General features: G+C 47.6%; 1 protein-coding gene across 1 annotated transcript in view; it reads right to left on the bottom strand.

The window, feature by feature from the left end:
• LOC139575168 (neogenin-like) overlaps nucleotides 1-22,299 on the bottom strand; it is a 120,233-nt gene that overhangs the window by 46,211 nt on the left and 51,723 nt on the right. The window contains exon 2 of the mRNA XM_071400169.1: nucleotides 6,872-7,216. Within this exon, the coding sequence (XP_071256270.1) occupies nucleotides 6,872-7,216 (345 nt within the window). The remainder of the gene's footprint in view (nucleotides 1-6,871; nucleotides 7,217-22,299) is intronic.

The following is a 22,299-nucleotide window of genomic DNA, read 5'->3' as shown; positions in this document are numbered from 1 at the left end:
AACAGAGAGAGATAGAGGGGAGAACAGGAGCGGCAGGCAGCCTAGTGGTTAGAGCGTTGGGCCAGTAACCGAAAGGTTGCTGGATCGAATCCCCAAGTTGACAAGGTAAAAATCTGTCATTCTGCCCCTGAACAAGGCAGTTAACCCACTGTTCTCTGGTAGGCTGTCATTGTAAATAAGAATTTGTTTTTAACTGACTTGCCTAGTTAAATAAAGGTTCAATATAAAAAATAGTTTTTAAAAACAGGGGGAATGGGAAAACAAAAGAAGGATGGTGGAGGAGAGGGATGGGAATAACGAGAGCTAGAATGGTGTGAGGGGTAGAGTGAGAGACAGAATGGTGTGAGGTGTAGACAGAGCTATAATGGTGTGAAGGATAGAGAGAGAGAATGGTGTGAGCGATAGAGTGAGACAGAATGGTGTGAGGGAGTGAAACTAGAGTAGGGATGGGTGATATACCGTACCATACCATATTTTTTACGATATACCAGTATTGATGCACAGATCGGTTTAGATTTTTTACTTTGCTTTGTTAAATGTGATACGCTGTGTGTAATGTCCATTTTTATAGTTTACTTCGCTAAGCGGTACCGGAGTGCCAAGTCTAGGTCCATGAGACATCTAACAATTTCTACCCCAAAGCCATAAGACTACTGAAGATCTAATCAAATGTCTACCCAGCCTACTTGCATTGTGCCCCCCCCCCCCCAACCCTTTACACTGCTGCTACTCTGTTTATTAATCCATGTACAGTCACTTCAATAACTCTACCTACATGTACATATTACCTCGACTAACCGGTGCCCCCGCACATTGACTCTGTACTGGTACCCCCTGAATATAGCCTCTCTATTGTTATTTTACTGCTGCTCTTTAATTATTTGTTACTTTATTTCTTTTTTGGGAGGGGGGGTATTTTTCTTAAAACTATTGTTGGTTAAGGGCTTGAAGTAAGCATTTCACTGTAAGGTCTACACCTGTTGTATTCGGCGCTTGTGACAAATAACATTTGATTTGATTTAATAGAGTCATCTCTCTCCAAGCAGCTTTCCACACAGACCTTGCCCCGCCCCTCAAGGACAGCATGTGTCGTTCCTCTACCAAGAGACACTTGCGTTCAGTCTGCATGGTCAATGCAGCACATGCAACGATGTTGATGAAAACGATGCTGTTTTCACTTTGCTTCTTAAATATAAATCCACTAGCGTTCTATAATTACACTATTAGTTTGTGTTTCTTACATCTGCAAACAGCTAGTTTGTCTTTTCTTAGAAAGTTGGGCCTAAATCGTGTTAGCCGCTAATGCTAGCTAGCTAATAAATGTACTGAGTCAGAGCAAACGTAATTTTCAATACAGCCTGATAATACCAGTGATGGTGTAGACCGAAATCAGCATGTTGTTTGTGCAACAGTATCTTCTAAATAAAAGAGGAATACGCAAAGAAAGAATGTTAGCTACTTAAAGCAGCTAAGAGAAAACATTCAATGTAGCCCCCTAGTGAACACTTATCAGCACTTTGGTTCCTACCCTGAGACAATAACTCCTCCCTGGCATTTTTTTATTTTCATGTCAAACTACACTAGTTAAAAGTGCCCACTATTATATTTTAAATATAGAATTAGAATAATCATTCAATTTCCATGATTCCAACAGTTCACCCAAGTGTTTAGCTCTAAATTGCAAGTCAAATCGCAATTGCAACATTTGGTTAAAAATAATGCCTTGTCTGCCCATATCGTGTAGCCCTACATGGCAGTGTAGAAGGTGTGTCAAATGAGTGCAGCAAATGCAGAAATGTATGATAATACTGAAAATGATTTTGGGTTGAATTGAACAGTATAAAACAATCAGAATGGAGAAAGATTCTAAGTGATTTCAATGAGTCTATGTGTTGCCACCCTAGTGTCGCCCACTACTCAAAGTAAAATGTACAACTTTTATTATTCAAAAACAAAAAGTCAAATACCATCTTTTTTTTTTTAACACAGTGATATATTTTGGCCATATCGCCCAGCCCTAAACTAGAGTGGGAGAGATGAGAGGAAAGAAACAGGCGACGTGGAGGTAAAGACAGACAGACAGCCAGCCAGACAGACAGAGACAGCCAGCCAGCCGAGGGGGGTGGGGTATTGAAGCAAAGACTTCTCTAGAGAGGGATCAGGGGAATGACATGCCTTCCTCCCATCAATCACTGATATTACTCCCTGCATTTGTCAGCGTGCCATGCCCGCTATCGCCATTACATCTCAGAGGTCGCACCCACGGCCCAATTTCCAGGCCATTCTCCACTGTAATGGCTTGCTCCCGCCACATCGCAATTAACCTTTTTATTGCCAACCTGACAGCCTGCTGGAGACAGATCTTTGGGCGACGTGGGCAGGATGTGTGTGTGTGTCTGCATGCAAACCAAAAATGTGGATGCTACCACGATTACAGATAATAATGATGAGTGAGAACGTTAGACTCACAAGTATCATACCCCACAAAAATGCTAACCTCCCCTGTTATTGTAATGGTGAGAGGGTAGCATGTCTTGGGGGTATGATATAAATTGCTAACCTCCCCTGTTATTGTAATGGTGAGAGGGTAGCATGTCTTGGGGGTATGATATAAAATGCTAACCTCCCCCTTGGGGGTATGATATAAATTGCTAACCTCCCCTGTTATTGTAATGGTGAGAGGGTAGCATGTCTTGGGGGTATGATATAAAATGCTAACCTCCCCTGTTATTGTAATGGTGAGAGGGTAGCATGTCTTGGGGGTATGATATAAAATGCTAACCTCCCCTGTTATTGTAATGGTGAGAGGGTAGCATGTCTTGGGGGTATGATATAGAATGCTAACCTCCCCTGTTATTGTAATGGTGAGAGGGTAGCATGCATTGGGGGTGTGATATAAAATGCTAACCTCCCCTGTTATTGTAATGGTGAGAGGGTAGCATGTATTGGGGGTGTGATATAAAATGCTAACCTCCCCTGTTATTGTAATGGTGAGAGGGTAGCATGTATTGGGGGTATGATATTGTAATGGTGAGAGGGTAGCATGTTTTGGGGGTATGATATAAAATGCTAACCTCCCCTGTTATTGTAATGGTGAGAGGGTAGCATGTATTGGGGGTATGATATTGTAATGGTGAGAGGGTAGCATGTTTTGGGGGTATGATATAAAATGCTAACCTCCCCTGTTATTGTAATGGTGAGAGGGTAGCATGTCTTGGGGGTATATTTGTACGTCTAACTTTCTCACTCATCATTATTCACGATTCATTCAGGATTATCCGTAATCATGGTAGTATCCACATGAATGTATTTACAATTAATTAAATGTATTTACAATAAAAATATGACAATACATTTATTTACCATTAATTTCTACTGGGCACCAAATAATCTGAAACACAACCAAAAACAGCAAATGATCCAACAAATGTGTAGAGTCCCAAGCTTTGTCCCAAGCTTGATGTAGTCATTGCCTGATATGAATAAGGGACCAAATACTACATTTTTACTACTTTAATACACATAAGTGAATTTGTCCCAATACTTTTAGACTCCCTAAAAATGTTGGAAAGTGTCATTTCTAAACAGTTCACCTGACATGGATGAAAATACTCTCAAATTAAAGCTGACAGTCTGCACTTGAACTTCATAGTCATTTATTTCAAATCCAAAGTTTCGGAGTATAGAGCCCAAAATGCTTTTTCTGTCCTAATAATTACAGCGGGCACTGTATGTGGGACAAGTAGGAGATGTAGCCCAGCTCTCTGCCTCTGTAAGGACAAGTAGGAGATGTAGCCCAGCTCTATGCCTCTGTAAGGACAAGTAGGAGATGTAGCCCAGCTCTCTGCCTCTGTAAGGACAAGTAGGAGATGTAGCCCAGCTCTATGCCTCTGTAAGGACAAGTAGAAGATGTAGCCCAGCTCTATGCCTCTGTAGGGACAAGTAGTAGATGTTGCCCAGCTCTATGCCTCTGTAAGGACAAGTAGGAGATGTAGCCCAGCTCTATGCCTCTGTAAGGACAAGTAGGAGATGTAGCCCAGCTCTATGCCTCTGTAAGGACAAGTAGGAGATGTAGCCCAGCTCTACGCCTCTGTAAGGACAAGTAGGAGATGTAGCCCAGCTCTATGCCTCTGTAAGGACAAGTAGGAGATGTAGCCCAGCTCTATGCCTCTGTAAGAACAAGTAGGAGATATAGCCCAGCTCGATGCCTCTGTAAGGACAAGTAGGAGATGTAGCCCAGCTCGATGCCTCTGTAAAATGGACTTAAATCCCATAACAGTTGACCCGGGTGAAACTCATTGACTCTGTGGTTGTATCATTTTATAGCAGGACCTGATCCTAGGCCCTTTCCCTCAGAGTGCTGCTGTCTACATAAAACATGCACTGACCACACTGACACAGAATGATGGACGGCTGTACAGAGTCAGACTCCACTAGATACCATGAAGCCACACACACACGAACATGCACAGACGTGCGCGCTCTCACACACACAGATTCAAACTGACACACACAGCAACTCTCTCTCTCTCACAGCCAATGAAGCTTTTCCTCTCTTGAGGTTGATTATTTTGATGCGGCAGTGTGACCTGATAGGTCAGGAGATTTCCCATGATAATAGTGTCGGGTCAGTCCATGTGATCGAGTGGAGTGGGGGATAGCTGTGGACACGCACACACACACACACACACACACACACACACACACACCTCCCGCGGGCTGCAAACATGGTCAAGTCGTCTGACGCCATCGTTTATTCAGTGTCCCATCGCATCACAGTGTTAACATTGAAAGGCCTAAAGACAATGACATATCATGCATGTGTCATCGGATCACAGCGGCTAATTCTATAGGCTAAAACCATCAAGGAATGAATGCTTTCAGGTAGCCTCTTTTCAGCAGTATAGATTACTAGGTCACTAGGTAAAACAGACACTAGGTAGAACACTCTTCACTGTGATAAAACAGGAAATGTTCCACGTGGAATGATGGGTAACGTAGTACAGTGGTTCAATCTTTTTCGGTTACTGTAGCACCAACTGAATTCTGCTCTGCCTGGAGTACCCCTCAAGAACCCCCTGTGGATAGGTCAGGCACCCCCAGGGGTCCTAGTAGCCCCTGAGGCTAGCCCAGGCACCCCCAGGGGTCCTAGTAGCCCCCGAGGCTAGCCCAGGCACCCCCAGGGGTCCTAGTAGCCCTTGAGGCTAGCCCAGGCACCCCCAGGGGTCCTACTAGCCCCCGAGGCTAGCCCAGGCACCCCCAGGGGTCCTACTAGCCCCCGAGGCTAGCCCAGGCACCCCCAAGGGTCCTAGTAGCCCCCGAGGCTAGCCCAGGCACCCCCAAGGGTCCTAGTAGCCCCCGAGGCTAGCCCAGGCACCCCCAGGGGTCCTAGTAGCCCCCGAGGCTAGCCCAGGCACCCCCAGGGGTCCTAGTAGCCCCCGAGGCTAGCCCAGGCACCCCCAGGGGTCCTAGTAGCCCCCGAGGCTAGCCCAGGCACCCCCAGGGGTCCTAGTAGCCCCCGAGGCTAGCCCAGGCACCCCCAGGGATCCTAGTAGCCCCCGAGGCTAGTCCAGGCACCCCCAGGGGTCCTAGTAGCCCCAGAGGCTAGTCCAGGCACCCCCAGGGGTGCTAGTAGCCCCCGTGGATAGGCCAGGCACCCCCAGGGGTCCTAGTAGCCCCTGTGGATAGGCCAGGCACCCCCAGGGGTCCTAGTAGCCCCTGTGGATAGGCCAGGCACCCCCAGGGGTCCTAGTAGCCCCTGTGGATAGGCCAGGCACCCCCAGGGGTCCTAGTAGCCCCTGTGGATAGGCCAGGCACCCCCAGGGGTCCTAGTAGCCCCTGTGGATAGGCCAGGCACCCCCAGGGGTCCTAGTAGCCCCTGTGGATAGGCCAGGCACCTCCAGGGGTCCTAGTAGCCCCTGTGGATAGGCCAGGCACCCCCAGGGGTCCTAGTAGCCCCTGTGGATAGGCCAGGCACCCCCAGGGGTCCTAGTAGCCCCTGTGGATAGGCCAGGTACTCCCAGGGGTCCTAGACACCCTGTGGATAGGCCAGGTACCCCCAGGTGTCCTAGTACCCCTTGTGGATAGGCCAGGTACCCCCTGTAGATTGGACAGGTACCCCCAGTGGATAGGCCAGGCAGCCCTGGTTGGGAAACACTGCTGTAGTACATCCATTTATCTATGGGCCAATGGTCTTCCGCTCTCCTCAACGACTGACAAGACGAGCTCATTAGCTCCAAAGGTTATGATAACACATGCAGTCAGAGATAGACAGTGAGAGTGACTTTACACCCACACCTGAGAAGGCTACTCTGGCGGAGTCGAAGATGAAGGCCCTCTCCAGTCGTCCACACCCCCCTCTCCAACATAACAGGGCTGAGGGAGAACATAATTGCATTCCTGCGCTCCTCCGCCTGCAAATTGAATTTCAGGGCAAGACCCAGCTCAAACACCTAATAATCCCTGCTGCTCTGCTCGGCTCTCTCACCCAAATGAAACAAGGTCACATTGTATAGCCCTGCAGCTTGCAGAGCCCACAGCGACATCACAACCAGACCCCCCTCATGTTTTTGACAGTGCAGCAACATATACTGAAAATAAGCACCAATACCACAGTTGGACAACAGAGTTTCACAACAGAGGCCTTTTCTCAGTGCATGCTGTGTTCTTAGGACCGGTAATGTGGTCAGCCTGGATCAATTAGTGCACACTTTAATTGACACCGTATGCCAGTTCCTCTTTTCTTTCTTCTTCAATCTCTTCCTCACTCATGACATACATCATTTATTGCTCCCTGTCAACTCCCTCCTCAGTCTTACCCAGAGAATGAAATAGAACCCAGTATTATATATGTTCTGTGTATGGGTCCTACCTGCCACGGTGAGGCGGGCGGTGCGGCTGGCGATGGTTCCCAGGCTGTCGATGGTGGCCACACACTGGTACGTTCCCTCGTCGGGCTTGTTGTGCTTGGAGTGCACCACGCTAGATATGAGCAGCGAGCCGTCAGACAGAACACGCCGCCGCCCGTCGTCTGGCGCCAGGCTCAGGAAGGTTCCATCCTTCTTCCAGTCCACACGGGCCTGGGGGGCAGTGGGCTCCGAGGCAGGGTCCCCGCTGTGCGCTGAGCAGTTGAGCAGTGCTGGGGCGCCTCTCACGGCCAGTGTGTCCCACGGCTCCACCGAGAACCAGAAGGGGCTGAAGGGCCGCGCCGCCGTGCCTGGAGAGGAAGAGGGGTTGAAATTAGTTAGTTGTAATTAAACAATGGCAGTACGTTCTTGTTGACTTGAACAGCCTTTGACAGGAAGCAAAACAGTATCGTCCCTAGCACAGTAACTCAGGTATTTTCATTTAGATTCAGGCTGTGACCTCTGATCACATGCCATTCCACTTCAATCAAATCACTATGCGTTAAGTCACATTTCAAAACCATCAACGACTAACACAAAACACAATTACTGACTCATCCATTCTATATTCATAACTAAAGCTTAAAACAGACAGTACAAAACTGATCTGAACACAAACTATTCAATGTCAAATTCAGTACAAAATATCTTCCTGCTAGTTCACAACAAACCACAGCCAAAACCAGCCCACAAGAATTCACTGGCAAGAGGCAAGGCAGAGACAAATCTTCTCCCGTTCCCAAGTCCCCTCCCTACAAAAGTTCTTGATGAGAAGGGAAAGGAAGGTGTTGGAACGCTTTCTTCCAGCCATTTATCCCTGCGTAATGGTAAACCTCACTGACAACAATTGCTCTGCATTTGCCCTCATAAATAATTCAGACATTCACCCACAGTCACACAGTGGTATTGTTTAGATAAATACCCTCAATTACCAGTTCTGCAGGGGTGAGAAACAGAATAATTAAAGAATTCTGAAGCCAGTTTTAATAACGCAACGAAAAGCATTAAAATAAGTGGCTGCATGTTAAATGTAGTTTAAATTATGCCCGTTATGTTCCAAGGAGGTGACATCTCAGGAGAGGAGGAAAGGAGGGAGAGAGAGAGGTAGACAGAGGGAGATGGAGAAAAATCGAGAGAGGGAGTTACCAGGTCTGTGGCATGATCGCAGCATCAGTTCTACCATTTATCTTCTGGGGGTAATTTCTCTCTCAAAGCGTCAGTTTCCCCGTCGCGTTCCCATGGAGAAGTTATACATGGTATTCATTAGAGGCAATATGACCGCTCAGTCCCCTTCACTGCAGCCAGGTAACCCTAAACTAAAAAAATAGTTTCTTCTGTTGACTTATTGAGTTTATTTTTACAGGGACAGTGCACATTAAATCAACGTTTCAGTAAAAGTGACTGTTTCAGCCAGCCGGATCATTTCCAACAGAAGTCCCTGGGCAGGTTATTAAAAACTGTTACAATAACAGTACAGACAAACAATGACCAGTGAGGATGCAGTGCTAGCTGCATCACTACAGACCCTGGTTCGATCCCAGGCTGTGTTGCAGCCGGCCGCGACCGGGAGACCCATGAGGCGGCGCACAATTGGCCCAGCATCGTCTGGGTTAGGGGAGGGTTTGTCCCATCGCGCTCTAGCAACTCCTGTGGCAGGCCGGACACAATGCACGCTGACACGGTTGCCAGGGGTACAGTGTTTCCTCCAAAACATTGGTATGGCTGGCTACCGGGTTAAGCAAGCATTGTGTCAAGAAGCAGTGCAGCTTGGCAGGTCGTGTTTCGGAGGACGCAAGACTAACTACCAATTGGATGTCACGAAGTTGTGGAGAAAAAGGGTTAAAAATGTTTTTTTAACAATGAGCAGTGAACACATGCAGAGCAACATAGGACAAGCAACACGCTGCACGTAGAGCAACATAGGACAAGCAACACGCTGCACGTAGACATACCAAGCAACACGCTGCACGTAGACATACCAAGCAACACGCTGCACGTAGAGCAACATAGGACAAGCAACACGCTGCACGTAGACATACCAAGCAACACGTAGCACGCAGACAGACCGAGCAACACGTAGCACGCAGACAGACCGAGCAACACGTAGCACGCAGACAGACCGAGCAACACGCAGCACGTAGAGCAACATAGGACAAGCAACACGCTGCACGCAGACAGACCAAGCAGCACGCAGACAGACCAAGCAGCACGCAGACAGACCAAGCAACACGCAGACAGACCAAGCAACACGCAGACAGACCAAGCAACACGCAGACAGACCAAGCAACACGCAGACAGACCAAGCAACACGCAGACAGACCAAGCAACACGCAGACAGACCAAGCAACACGCAGACAGACCAAGCAACACGCAGACAGACCAAGCAACACGCAGACAGACCAAGCAACACGCAGACAGACCAAGCAACACGCAGACAGACCAAGCAACACGCAGACAGACCAAGCAACACGCAGACAGACCAAGCAACACGCAGACAGACCAAGCAACACGCAGACAGACCAAGCAACACGCAGACAGACCAAGCAACAGGTAGCACGCAGACAGACCAAGCAACAGGTAGCACGCAGACAGACCAAGCAACACGTAGCACACACATACCAAGCAACACCTGGCACGCAGAGCAACATAGGACAAGCAACACGTAGCACGCAGACAGTCCAAGCAACACATAGCACGCAGAGCAACATAGGACAAGCAACACGTAGCACGCAGACAGTCCAAGCAACACATAGCACGCAGAGCAACATAGGACAAGCAACACGTAGCACGCAGAGCAACATAGGACAAGCAACACGTAGCACGCAGAGCAACATAGGACAAGCAACACGTAGCACGCAGAGCAACATAGGACAAGCAACACGTAGCACGCAGAGCAACATAGGACAAGCAACACGTAGCACGCAGAGCAACATAGGACAAGCAACACGTAGCACGCAGAGCAACATAGGACAAGTAACACGTAGCACGCAGAGCAACATAGGACAAGCAACACGTAGCACGCAGAGCAACATAGGACAAGCAACACGTAGCACGCAGACAATCCGAGCAACACGTAGCACGCAGACATACCGAGCAACACGTAGCACGCAGAGCAACATAGGACGAGCAACACGTAGCACGCAGACAGAGCGAGCAACACGTGGCGCGCAGACAGAGCGAGCAACACGTGGCGCGCAGACAGAGCGAGCAACACGTGGCGCGCAGACAGAGCGAGCAACACGTGGCGCGCAGACAGAGCGAGCAACACGTGGCGCGCAGACAGAGCAAGCAACACGTGGCGCGCAGACAGAGCGAGCAACACGTGGCGCGCAGACAGAGCGAGCAACACGTGGCGCGCAGAGCAACATATGACAAGCAACACGTAGCAATTTTCACACCTCACAAGCTAGACAACAGATAAGATGAAACTGGCTCCGTCTTTCCCTCTTGCTCTCTCTTTTCCATTTATTGTAAGTGTTAAGACAGGATCTCTTTGCTTAGAAAGACCATTAGGGAGAAACTATGGGAAGCAAAATAGTAAACTTCCTGAAAGGAGCTACACATGTTCCATCATAACATATATGGAGACAGTGGTCTTAAAAGCTCCTTAAAACTGTAGCAAGAGGTTGATCACACCACATCAATAGGTCTAATGGACCCGTGTGTCTGTAATGGGCAGGCCTGTGACTGTGGCACAACAGCAGGCTGTGTATTCCTATGTAGGCTTGTGAGACAGATGGAGAGAGACCTGTGTGGAGCTACTGCATTGGGACTTGTCCTCTCCAGCAGGCCTCGAGCACCATCACACGCTTAATCATCTCCGTCTTCAGCTGCTGTTGGAACAGTTGGGGAAGCTGGGCTCTGGGGGTCCAAATCACACCGCTTGAGCCAAAATGACCGCCTTTAGCAGCTTTCAAGCAGGAGCAGTGGAAGAGAGAGGGCTCAGCCGAGGCTTTTTCTAAGGGCGATGGTGTCAAATTGGCTGACCATATGCTTTAAAGCGCAGACACACAACATCCCTAGTCAGCAGAGCAAAGTGACTGGAATGGGGCTGGAGCACAGCTGCCTCTCTTCCTTTGACACACTCAATCCAGGGTCATTCATCTCGTGGCCAACACTCTGCTGATGCAGAGGCTGGAGCAATACAGCAGACACAAACCTCATCACTGCTCGGTGGCTAGCTCGCTACACAATAGCGCCCTGCTCGGTGGCTAGCTCGCTACACAATAGCGCCCAGCTCGCTACACAATAGCGCCCAGCTCGCTACACAATAGCGCCCTGCTCGCTACACAATAGCGCCCTGCTCGGTGGCTAGCTCGCTACACAATAGCGCCCTGCTCGGTGGCTAGCTCGCTACACAATAGCGCCCTGCTCGGTGGCTAGCTCGCTACACAATAGCGCCCTGCTCGCTACACAATAGCGCCCTGCTCGCTACACATTAGCACCCTGGAATTCCATCAGACCCCCCCATTATAAACATCCTGAATCAGCATCCATTTGTTTGGTTTACAATGTGTGTATGTTCACTGCTATTACCACAGTGCTCAGGGTGAACAACATTTTACAACTGTCTACAGCACACCCTTATAGAGACCCATAGGGATTACAACACAGCACAAACAGCTATGAGACCGGAATAGACTTGAGCCGTAAGCATTTTTTCAACCCCAACTTTAAAATCCTATTTACAGTGCAGCCAGAATTTCAGTGTTTTTTGGTTATCATTAAAGGTTAATGAGCAAATGTTTGAGAAACAACATTACAAATCCAAACACAACAGATAAAAGATGAAACAAGCCCAATTCTATCCTCCCATTGAATAGCAGAGTATACAACAGCAGCTTTACATTTTGAAAGTGCAACAGTGCTATAAATATGGAGTGGATGAATGTTTTAGTGATAACATATACACCTTATTTGTCCAACAAAACCAGGGAAGCCACGCAGTCTACAGCCAGAGAACAGAGTGATTAAGAAGCAGTTGGATGTAGGAGAGGGGAGGAGGACCCTGAGGGGTTAAGTAGGGAAAGAAGAAGAGTCTCGAGGACAAAATCCTCTCAGCCAGGGAGAGAGCTCTACCAACAACGAGGACAAAATCCTCTCAGCCAGGGAGAGAGCTCTACCAACAACGAGGACAAAATCCTCTCAGCCAGGGAGAGAGCTCTACCAACGAGGACAAAATCCTCTCAGCCAGGGAGAGAGCTCTACCAACAACGAGGACAAAATCCTCTCAGCCAGGGAGAGAGCTCTACCAACAACGAGGACAAAATCCTCTCAGCCAGGGAGAGAGCTCTACCAACAACGAGGTAAAAATCCTCTCAGCCAGGGAGAGAGCTCTGCCAACAACGAGGACAAAATCCTCTCAGCCAGGGAGAGAGCTCTGCCAACAACGAGGACAAAATCCTCTCAGCCAGGGAGAGAGCTCTGCCAACAACGAGGCCAGAAAAATACTTTTGAAACTACACAAAAAGGCACCTCTACCATCAAAACTTCTACAAGAGAAAAGTCTCAATCTTTGACAACCCGAGGCAAACTTAACTTTGGCTTATATAACTGCATCCCAAAGGAATACCTGGGAAAAGAGAAGAGAGTTGCACACACTACTGAACTTGTCGTTGGCAAAAAGATGCAACACTTTCCTCATGTCTGAGCTGCAAACAAAGTCAAAGAAAGTGTTTCTTCCAGTGAAGAGAGTTGTGTTATTTTAATCCACAGATAGATTGATATCTGCAGGGCTACAGACTATTCCTCCATTGTTTACTTGGGAACACAGAGAGAAGCTAGTGAACAACAAACGTATATACTCCTCCAATGCCTATGGACTACAACCAATCGTTATGCCAGAGCTTCATTGGGCCCTGAAATAGTTCTGTGCTGAAATAGTTTCATTTCACACAGCTGCGGAGTTACAGGGGGGAGGGAGTGTTATGGGCAGGGATGGGAGGTGTCAGAAGGAAACCGCATTACAGGGAGCGAGGTCTAATCTATTCTGCCCTGCGTTGTGGGGCCCACCGTTTGTCTTGAAAACATGGACTGTCTGCAGCCCTGGCCAAGCCGGGAGCAGAGGAGAAAATGAGGTTGTCTGCTTGATAAGTATAGGCTGTTACCTCGGTCCCGCCGCTTCCGAAATCCACTTTACTCGGCAGTCAGAAAGGGTTTGGGATTGGAAGCGCGGCTTACGGCAGTGTCCTGATAGGCAGCCCTTTCTCCCCGAGCCGGGGGAATGGGAGAGGAGTGGATTCACACCGGCGGATGTGCTACATCACTAGGCCGGTGTGCCGATGCTGAAAAATGCTCGTATGCTGCTGTTCGAGAAATGCTTTCAGGGACATTACAAGGCTGGGAAAGTGTGCGTGTGTGCGTGTGCATGCGCGGTGTTCACAGGATAATATTTGGTTATAAGTGCACTTCTCAGAGTAGCTGAAGAAGTGCATTCTGAGTGTTTTGGTTGGGCTTTTGCAAGGTAACTGAAGGACCCTGATGGCACAAAGTCACGTCAGTTAAAGTAACACACTAATCAGCTCAAGGATGGGGAATCTACGTAGAGGCTATTTAACATGGAGAGGATCTGCTCATATCAACGGTGGGCTTAGTCGCATCAAACAGCATCAATGCCTGGTTGAATAATGAAAAGGGGAATATAGGCCTCTGATGAAAATTCTTGACAGAACAGATAACGTTTCATACTTATCAGCAGCTACCAAGGTGAACCTCTCAAAGTCATGTTGAAATCCAAAGAGAAAACCAGAGGGTCTCTAACCCTCCACACAAGGACCCCTGTCCCCCCCTGTCCCCCCTAGTAGGAAGCCTCCTTCCCCCACCCCTCCAACTGCTGGACACCTATTGAACAGACCACTAACCATCCTGGAGCCTGAACAGACCCTTCCCTTTCATACTTCAACTACTTACTTGCTCATTGTTACCACATTGTACATAGCCAATAATATTACATTTCAAATGTCTATATTCTTTTAAGACTTTTGTGAGTGTAATGTTTATTAAAGTTTCCCTTTTACAATTCCCTTTTCTTCATGGCCTATTCCATTTTCTTGGGCAATGTAAACATATATTTCCCTTACCGATAAAGCCCTTTGTCTCTCAGGAAATTCAATTCAGAGGGCGAGAGAGGAGAGAAAGAGTTCTCAAAGTTAACACCTTCCCCAAAGGCCCTCCCCGTCTCAGTTCTGGAAAGATTTTATTTTAAATAACACTGAGTATTTGTACCAATAAAATAGAAGTCTAGTTCAATGGACTGGTATACTGTACAGATAGTTGGTAGGAGGTTTGAAAATTCTCACACTGCCCTTTGTTAGCATCAAATATCCACCCCATGGTATTGCTTTGAGTCAGCACACTGACCTTCAGCTGAATTAACACGCTCCAAGAATATATCCTTTATAACAGTAAGGACTGGTGAATATAGGAATATAGATGTGAAATATGCTTGGTAATAAGAAGGGAGGAGAAAAGTCTGCTGCTACAGATAAACAGAAGTCAGTTTCTTCTTTGTCTCTTTCTACATCTCTACACCTTCCTCCCTCTTCTCTCTTTGTCCCACCGCCCACTGTGTCAAAGTCTCTTTAGTCAGGCTGGAAATGCCCCTCTCTCTCTCTCTCTCCCTTTCATGTCTGGCCACCTCCCTCTTCACAGACTCCCCTTCATCTCTCCATCCCACTCGTTTTCAAGCCCATCTGTCACCAGGAAACACGTGGGGGAAATAACAGTGATCTGGAGAGTAAACCTATGAGGGGGGAGGGTTTGTCTTTCCAGCAGGAGGGTAGTGCTACGGCTAATAGCTCCTCAGACTGACTTGGATATCCATTGAAATCAAAATGTCTGTTTCAAAAAAGGTTCTCTATGAGCGAGCGAACAAACAAACGCTTAGAAGTGTGGCTATATAGAGTAGTTGGTAGTTGAGTAGCTGTCATGGAAATAGACAACAGACCTGTCCTCTTTAAAACCTGTGGTGCAGATGACTAACAGACGATTAACAACTGAGCCTGACGTTCACGTGTATTCAATGACTGACTAGATACAAGTTCTGTCAATAAGAGATGAGTGGGGGGGGGAAACGTTTTATTACGAGGGTAGAGCTGTAGCTGTAGCAATGGATAAAATGAGAGAAGTCTCATGAAAAAATATTTACCTGCCATATTAGATTACCCCCCAACTCACTGGAAAAAACAGCCACACACGCACAGCCACACACCTCAGGTGTGTGAAGAACGCCCCTCTCCCCAACAATGTGATTACCACCTCAGTGTTTAGAGCTTGAGGTAGTCACCTCATACAAGTACTTGGGAGTATGACTAGATGGCACACTGTCCTCTCAGCACATATCAAAGCTGCAGGCTAAAGTTAAATCTAGACTTGGTTTGCTCTATCGTAATCGCTCCTCTTTCACCCCAGCTGCCAAACTAACCGTGATTCAGATGACCATCCTACCCATGCTAGATTACGGAGACATACTTTATAGATCGGTAGGTAAGGGTCAGCTCGAGCGGCTAGATGTTCTTTAACATTCGGCCATCAGATTTACCACCAATGCTCCTTATAGGACACATCACTGCACTCTATACTCCTCTGTAAACTGGTCATCTCTGTATACCCGTCGCAAGACCCATTGGTTGATGCTTATTTATAAAACCCACTTAGGCGTCACTACCCCCTATTTGAGATATCTACTGCAGCCCTCATCCTCTACATATAACACCCATTCTGCCAGTCACATTCTGTTAAAGGTCCCCAAAGCACACACATCCCTGGGTCGCTCCTCTTTTCAGTTCGCTGCAGCTAGCGACTGGAACGAGCTGCAAAAAAACACTAAAACTGAGTCTCTTAATTCAAAGACCCAATCATGGACACTCTTACTGACAGTTGTGGCTGCTTCGCGTGATGTATTGTTGTCTCAACCTTCTTGCCATTTGTGCTGTTGTCTGTGCCCAATAATGTTTGTACCATGTTTTGTCCTGCTACCATGTTGTGCTGCTGGCCTGCTGCCATGTGTTGCTACCATGCTGTGTTGTCGCCTTAGGTCTCTTTATGTAGTGTTGTCTCTTGTCATGATGTTTTGTCCTATATTTACGTATTTTTAATCTCAACCCCCGTAGGAGGCCTTTTGGTAGGCCGTCATCGTAAATAAGAGTTTGTTCTTAACTGACTTGCCTAGTTACATAAATATATATGTTTAAGTCTTCCACACAAAGATAACTACACGGTGGGGAGTATTTGCCATCAGCAAAATAATCAAATTCCCTAAATACAAGAAAAAGGGACAGAAATGGAATTGATCTCCACTGTTGCTGTACGGGAGGCTCTTTCCTGTCCTCCAGCGCTTCTCAAGGAGCTATAGTGTGCCCACTTTAGTTTCCTTCCCTGTGAACCCTCTGACAGGAACAATGCCAGGCCTGCCTGGGTTTGGGACCGGGGATGTGACCCGTTGACTGTTGGATCCAGCTGGATGTTCTGATAGCTGTTGAGGGGTGGGGGAGGCCAAGCAATAAAAAGGCTGGACAAAATGATTGGTATGCCCAGCCACACCAGCTTTACTGCCTTGGTTGGCACCGGCTCAGCTGGCAGATTGAAAGGAAGGATCCAATTCTCGCGGCTCGCGGTGCTCTGTCATCTTGCCTACAGGCAAAAAGCGGCGAACCACCGGACCCCGGCGGTTTGAAAACACTGCTGGTTCGCTTTCTGGCCTCGGGTCACAGTGACTACATCAGCTGTGCTTCAATAACAGTGCAGGAAAAAATAACTTTTACAGGAAGATTTTAATCCAATGGAGACACAATCCACGAGAGACAAAAATTGGGATATGGCTCAGTAAACTAGTGTCTTTAACAGTGCTACAATTGGGTCCACTATACGGTATTTTGATCAACGTGTTGTACTGTTTCAAGACTAGTTTGATGATGAATAAACTAATCTTTTCATTTGCAGTTTTTAGCCTGAGGTGTTGTAAATCCCAGTATACAAGGCCAATTTATCTGGGGAGCAGCAGGGATGACAACAAGCATGTGGCCACGCGGCGGGTCTCCGCCGGGCCAGGGCACGCGGCGGGTCTCCGCCGGGCCAGGGCACGCGGCGGGTCTCCGCCGGGCCAGGGCACGCGGCGGGTCTCCGCCGGGCCAGGGCACGCGGCGGGTCTCCGCCGGGCCAGGGCACGCGGCGGGTCTCCGCCGGGCCAGGACACGCGGCGGGTCTCCGCCGGGCCAGGACACGCGGCGGGCGACACATTTCTATCAGTGCTGGGAGAGGATTCACCCTCTGGCTACAGGGAGGAACCCACCAGGAGCTAGTCAATGAAGTGAGGCTGACACAAATGTGTTGTGCAGCAGGAGAGGAGAGAGTCTGGGCGGGTGTGGGGAGAGTGAAAATAAGTGTGGTATGGTGGAGAAAAAGAAAGCGAGAGGAGAGAGAGGACTGCTGTTGGCAGGATTAGTTAAATCTGCCTCTCCCAGATAGCAAATCCCTGTGGTATCCTGTTCATTTCAAACAACAAGCTCATCCCTCTGACTGAAGCACCTCTCACCTCCACTGGACAAGCTAATTAACCACCCTGAATAAGCCTCATTCTTCCTCTGGTTCCTTAGCCATCACAGTGGGCCCACTACGAAATGCTGAAGGACAGGTTAGGGACAACCATGAGCCTCAAAAACAGAGCAGGGGTACTTTCAATTGAACAAGGCCCGGTGTGTAAGTCTGAGTCTGACAACCCTTACAACAGAAAGACTACAAAAACAACTACTTTAATGTTACTGCTACAGCCCTGACCTCCTAACCTCTGACTCAAGAGTACTATATGGCAACAGACGCAATTATCTGCTATTTTTTGGTTAAAAAAAAAATTAAATTAAAAGGAGAACTCTGGGACAAGCTGTCAGACACGACAGAACTGGGCACTTTTAACCAGCCCCAGACAACGCCATCAGGCAAAGGTATCATTACATCTTCAACAAATGCAAGACGGACAAGGTGGGAATTCATTGTTTTCCTAACCTTTTTTGACAGTGAAGTGCCATCCAAAGAAATCCATTGTGAGAGAAACAGAGACCGAGAGACAAACGAAAGCCCAGACGGTGCACAATTAAATTTGCCCCAAGGTGGCCCTGCGTGAAAGAACCAACTGGATGAATAAATAAAGAGTATCCTTCAGGGCTGGGAGTAGCAGACTCAGTGGGGGGGCGAGGGGGTGTGGAGGGTTGTGGCTCTGTCTGACTTGGTGACAGGTCTGAACTACAGGCCTATCACTGCAGGCCTGCTCAGCGTGACTACCTTCAGATCTGCCCTCTCCATTCATGAACCTGTCAGCTGGAAGGGCCAATCGACAGCTCTGATCTGTTTTATTCTCCTCCGGGTTACCGTCTGGGTCGGCAGAGCTTCTACAGACCGAGAGCTTCTCCTTTTGGTTAAAACCCCAATAACAGACACCTCAGACGAGAACCAACCTGATCGGCCTAAATGCAGTTTAGTCGTCACTTGCAAACAAACAAATATCCAATGTAGGAACCTCCTGAACGAAGGTACAAATGTTGGACATTTTGCAATTAAGGTGCAAAACAGCAATTATGTGTTGGCAGATATCTCTATGGAAATTAGGCCTTTGGGAAATATGTAGCTTTCCTGGAATAAATCATGAAAATTGCTATTCTCAGATCTCATGATTTCCTTTTAGTGAGCTTGGAGATAATAGGATGTGATAAAACCATAAAGTATGTGCTGGGCATCGAGAGCACTTGGCCAGGAAGAGGGGTTCACATACTGGGGCAGAGTTTCTCCTCTCCCCCAGAACAACCATAGATGACAAAGGAAAAAACATTTATCTTTACTTTTTCTCTCAATACCAAGGAACATTATGTGCCTGTTATGAGATATCCTATGGATTATTTAATTAAAGACAATATTGCATTCTCTTTGCCCCTGCTCTTTCACAATCATACACAAAGAGGAACAAATCTATACAGTCCAGTATGCCTAGCAAAGTCAACCACCAGGCAATTTGTCAGCATTGGATTTCAAAGACTGGGTTTCCGCCAATTGATCCTCGGTGCTATAGTTTGGTACATTCTGGCCCGTTCTCTGAAACTTAAGGGAAGCTTTAACTTCTCTAGGGTACGTGAGACGGTAGCTTCCCACCTCTTCAACAGCCAGTGAAACTGCAGGGCGCCAAATTCAAATACAGAAATACTCATTAGAAAAATTCAGAAAACAAAACATATTTTACAAAGATTAACTTCTTGTGAATCCAACCACGGTGTCAGATTTTAAAAATGCTTTACGGCGAAAGCATACCTTACGATTATTTGAGAACATAGCCCAGCAGACAAATCATTACAAACAGTAACCAGCCAAGTAGATGAGTTACACAAGTCAGAAAGAGATAAAAATGTATCTCTTACCTTTGATGATCTTCATATGGTTGCACTCAGCAGACATTAATTTACTCAATAAATGTTCCTTTTGTTCGATAAAGTCTCTTTATATCCAAAAACCTATTTTGTTCACGCGTTTTCTTCAGTAATACACAGGCTCAAACGCAGTCAAAACAGGCAGACCCAAAATCCAAATTGTATCCGTAAAGTTCATAGAAACATGTCAAACGATGTTCATATTCAATCCTCAGGTTGTTTTTAGCCTAAATAATCGATAATATTTCAACCGGACAATAACGTCGTCAATATAAAAGGTAAACAAGAAAGGTACTCTCTCGGTCGTGCGCATGAAAAAGCTCTGTGACACTTTAGGGTCCACTCATTCCGACTGCTCTTACTTCCTCATTTTTCAGAATACATGCCTGAAACAATTTCTAAAGACTGTTGACATCTAGTGGAAGGCATAGGAACTGCAATTTGAGTCCTAAGTCAATGGATACTGTAATGGCATTGAATAGAAAACTACAAAACCAAAAATAAAAAGACTTCCTGAATGGATTTCTCAGGTTTTCGCCTGCCAAATCAGTTATTTTATACTCACAGACACTATTTTAACAGTTTTGGAAACATTAGTGTTTTCTATCCAAATCCACTAGTTATATGCATATCATATCTTCTGGGCCCGAGTAGCAGACAGTTTAATTTGGGCATGCTTTTCATCCAAAATTCTGAAAGCTGCCCCCTACCCTAGAGAAGTTAACCATAATACTCCGGAATGGAAGTGGAGGCCAGTTGCAGCATTGGTGTGAACAGCCAGAGGGGAAAGTACGAGTGGTTCCTGCAGTAACTCACCCTGCTCAACCCAGCCACTCATACTGGTTCCTGCAGTAACTCACCCTGCTCAACACAACCCCTCATACTGGTTCCTGCAGTAAGTCACCCCGCTCAACCCAGCCACTCATACTGGTTCCTGCAGTAACTCACCCTGCTCAACCCAGCCACTCATACTGGTTCCTGCAGTAACTCACCCTGCTCAACACAACCCCTCATACTGGTTCCTGCAGTAACTCACCCTGCTCAACCCAGCCACTCATACTGGTTCCTGCAGTAACTCACCCTGCTCAACACAACCCCTCATACTGGTTCCTGCAGTAAGTCACCCCGCTCAACCCAGCCACTCATACTGGTTCCTGCAGTAACTCACCCTGCTCAACACAACCCCTCATACTGGTTCCTGCAGTAACTCACCCCGCTCAACCCAGCCACTCATACTGGTTCCTGCAGTAACTCACCCCGCTCAACCCAGCCACTCATACTGGTTCCTGCAGTAACTCACCCTGCTCAACACAACCCCTCATACTGGTTCCTGCAGTAAGTCACCCCGCTCAACCCAGCCACTCATACTGGTTCCTGCAGTAACTCACCCTGCTCAACACAACCCCTCATACTGGTTCCTGCAGTAACTCACCCCGCTCAACCCAGCCACTCATACTGGTTCCTGCAGTAACTCACCCCGCTCAACCCAGCCACTCATACTGGTTCCTGCAGTAACTCACCCCGCTCAACCCAGCCACTCATACTGGTTCCTGCAGTAACTCACCCTGCTCAACCCAGCCACTCATACTGGTTCCTGCAGTAACTCACCCTGCTCAACCCAGCCACTCATACTGGTTCCTGCAGTAACTCACCCTGCTCAACCCAGCCACTCATACTGGTTCCTGCAGTAAGTCACCCTACTCAACCCAGCGACTGTTTCCGCAGAGCGGACCTGTGTAGTCTAGTCTTCCCAGTAATCCTTGGCAAAACAAAATTTTGGCAATTATCCACCCAGACACAAAAACTATCCTAATTCCACTCCGTGTTAATATACACAGTGTACAAAGTCCTGTAATTTCAACAAGTTGAAATAAAGCAGAATTTTGTTTCTGAATCACAAGAGTCCATTTTCAAGTCGTTAACAATGTTTGTTTTCAATATTAATGCCTTTTATTGAATTTACAATGTCGAAACGGTTTCATTGTCAAAATACGGTGACAAACGCAACTAGACGAGATTCATTAATGTTGCATGAAAAAGAGTAATGAACTGGAATCAACTTTTCTTCAATAAAGTCTAGAAATACTTCTCTATGCTATACAGCCTAGCCCTTTCATGTCACCAACAACCGAAACACCTTCATAATCCCTCACTTGCAACTGAACTCAAAATACAAGTTAAAAGAAACTCTTCCTCCATGATCACACCCACCATCTCCAACTCACTTCATATGAAGACATCCTTTGAGAAGAGGTACAGAGCCTTCACCGTTTCCATTTCACCCCTAAAAATGAGAATGTTGCTTTCTCCTCGTCTTACAAAGTAACACAGGACGTGGGAAGGGTTATGGGTCCTAGGTGGCGCAGCGGTCAAAAGCACCGCAGTGCTGAGGCACCACTATAGCCTGGGGTTCGATCCCAGGCTGTCACAACCGACCGGGAGCCCCATAGGATGACGCACAATTGGCCCACTACTGATAAGAAGTAGTCGGCTAGGCGGATCATGTTTCGGAGGACTCATGACTCGACCTTTGCCTCTCGAGCCCATTGAGGAGTTGCAAAGATGAGCGAAGGAACCTACTTCTGGGGAGTAACTGGGGGGAAAGTGTTAGGCTCCATCTTTTAGTCTGTTCTTCTCACAGTGAAGTATTCCATGCTTTAAAGCCTGGGACCTAGCGGACAGCCCTGTTAGCGGACAGCCCTGTTAGCGGACAGCCCTGTTAGCGGACAGCCCTGTTAGCGGACAGCCCTGTTAGCGGACAGCCCTGTTAGCGGACAGCCCTGTCAGCGGACAGCCCTGTTAGCGGACAGCCCTGTCAGCGGACAGCCCTGTCAGCGGACAGCCCTGTCAGCGGACAGCCCTGTCAGCGGACAGCCCTGTTAGCGGACAGCCCTGTTAGCGGACAGCCCTGTCAGCGGACAGCCCTGTCAGCGGACAGCCCTGTTAGCGGACAGCCCTGTTAGCGGACAGCCCTGTTAGCGGACAGC

Source organism: Salvelinus alpinus, chromosome 5 (genome assembly GCF_045679555.1).
Source record: "Salvelinus alpinus chromosome 5, SLU_Salpinus.1, whole genome shotgun sequence".
Taxonomy (NCBI): domain Eukaryota; kingdom Metazoa; phylum Chordata; class Actinopteri; order Salmoniformes; family Salmonidae; genus Salvelinus; species Salvelinus alpinus.
This window is presented reverse-complemented; position numbering and strand designations above follow the sequence as displayed.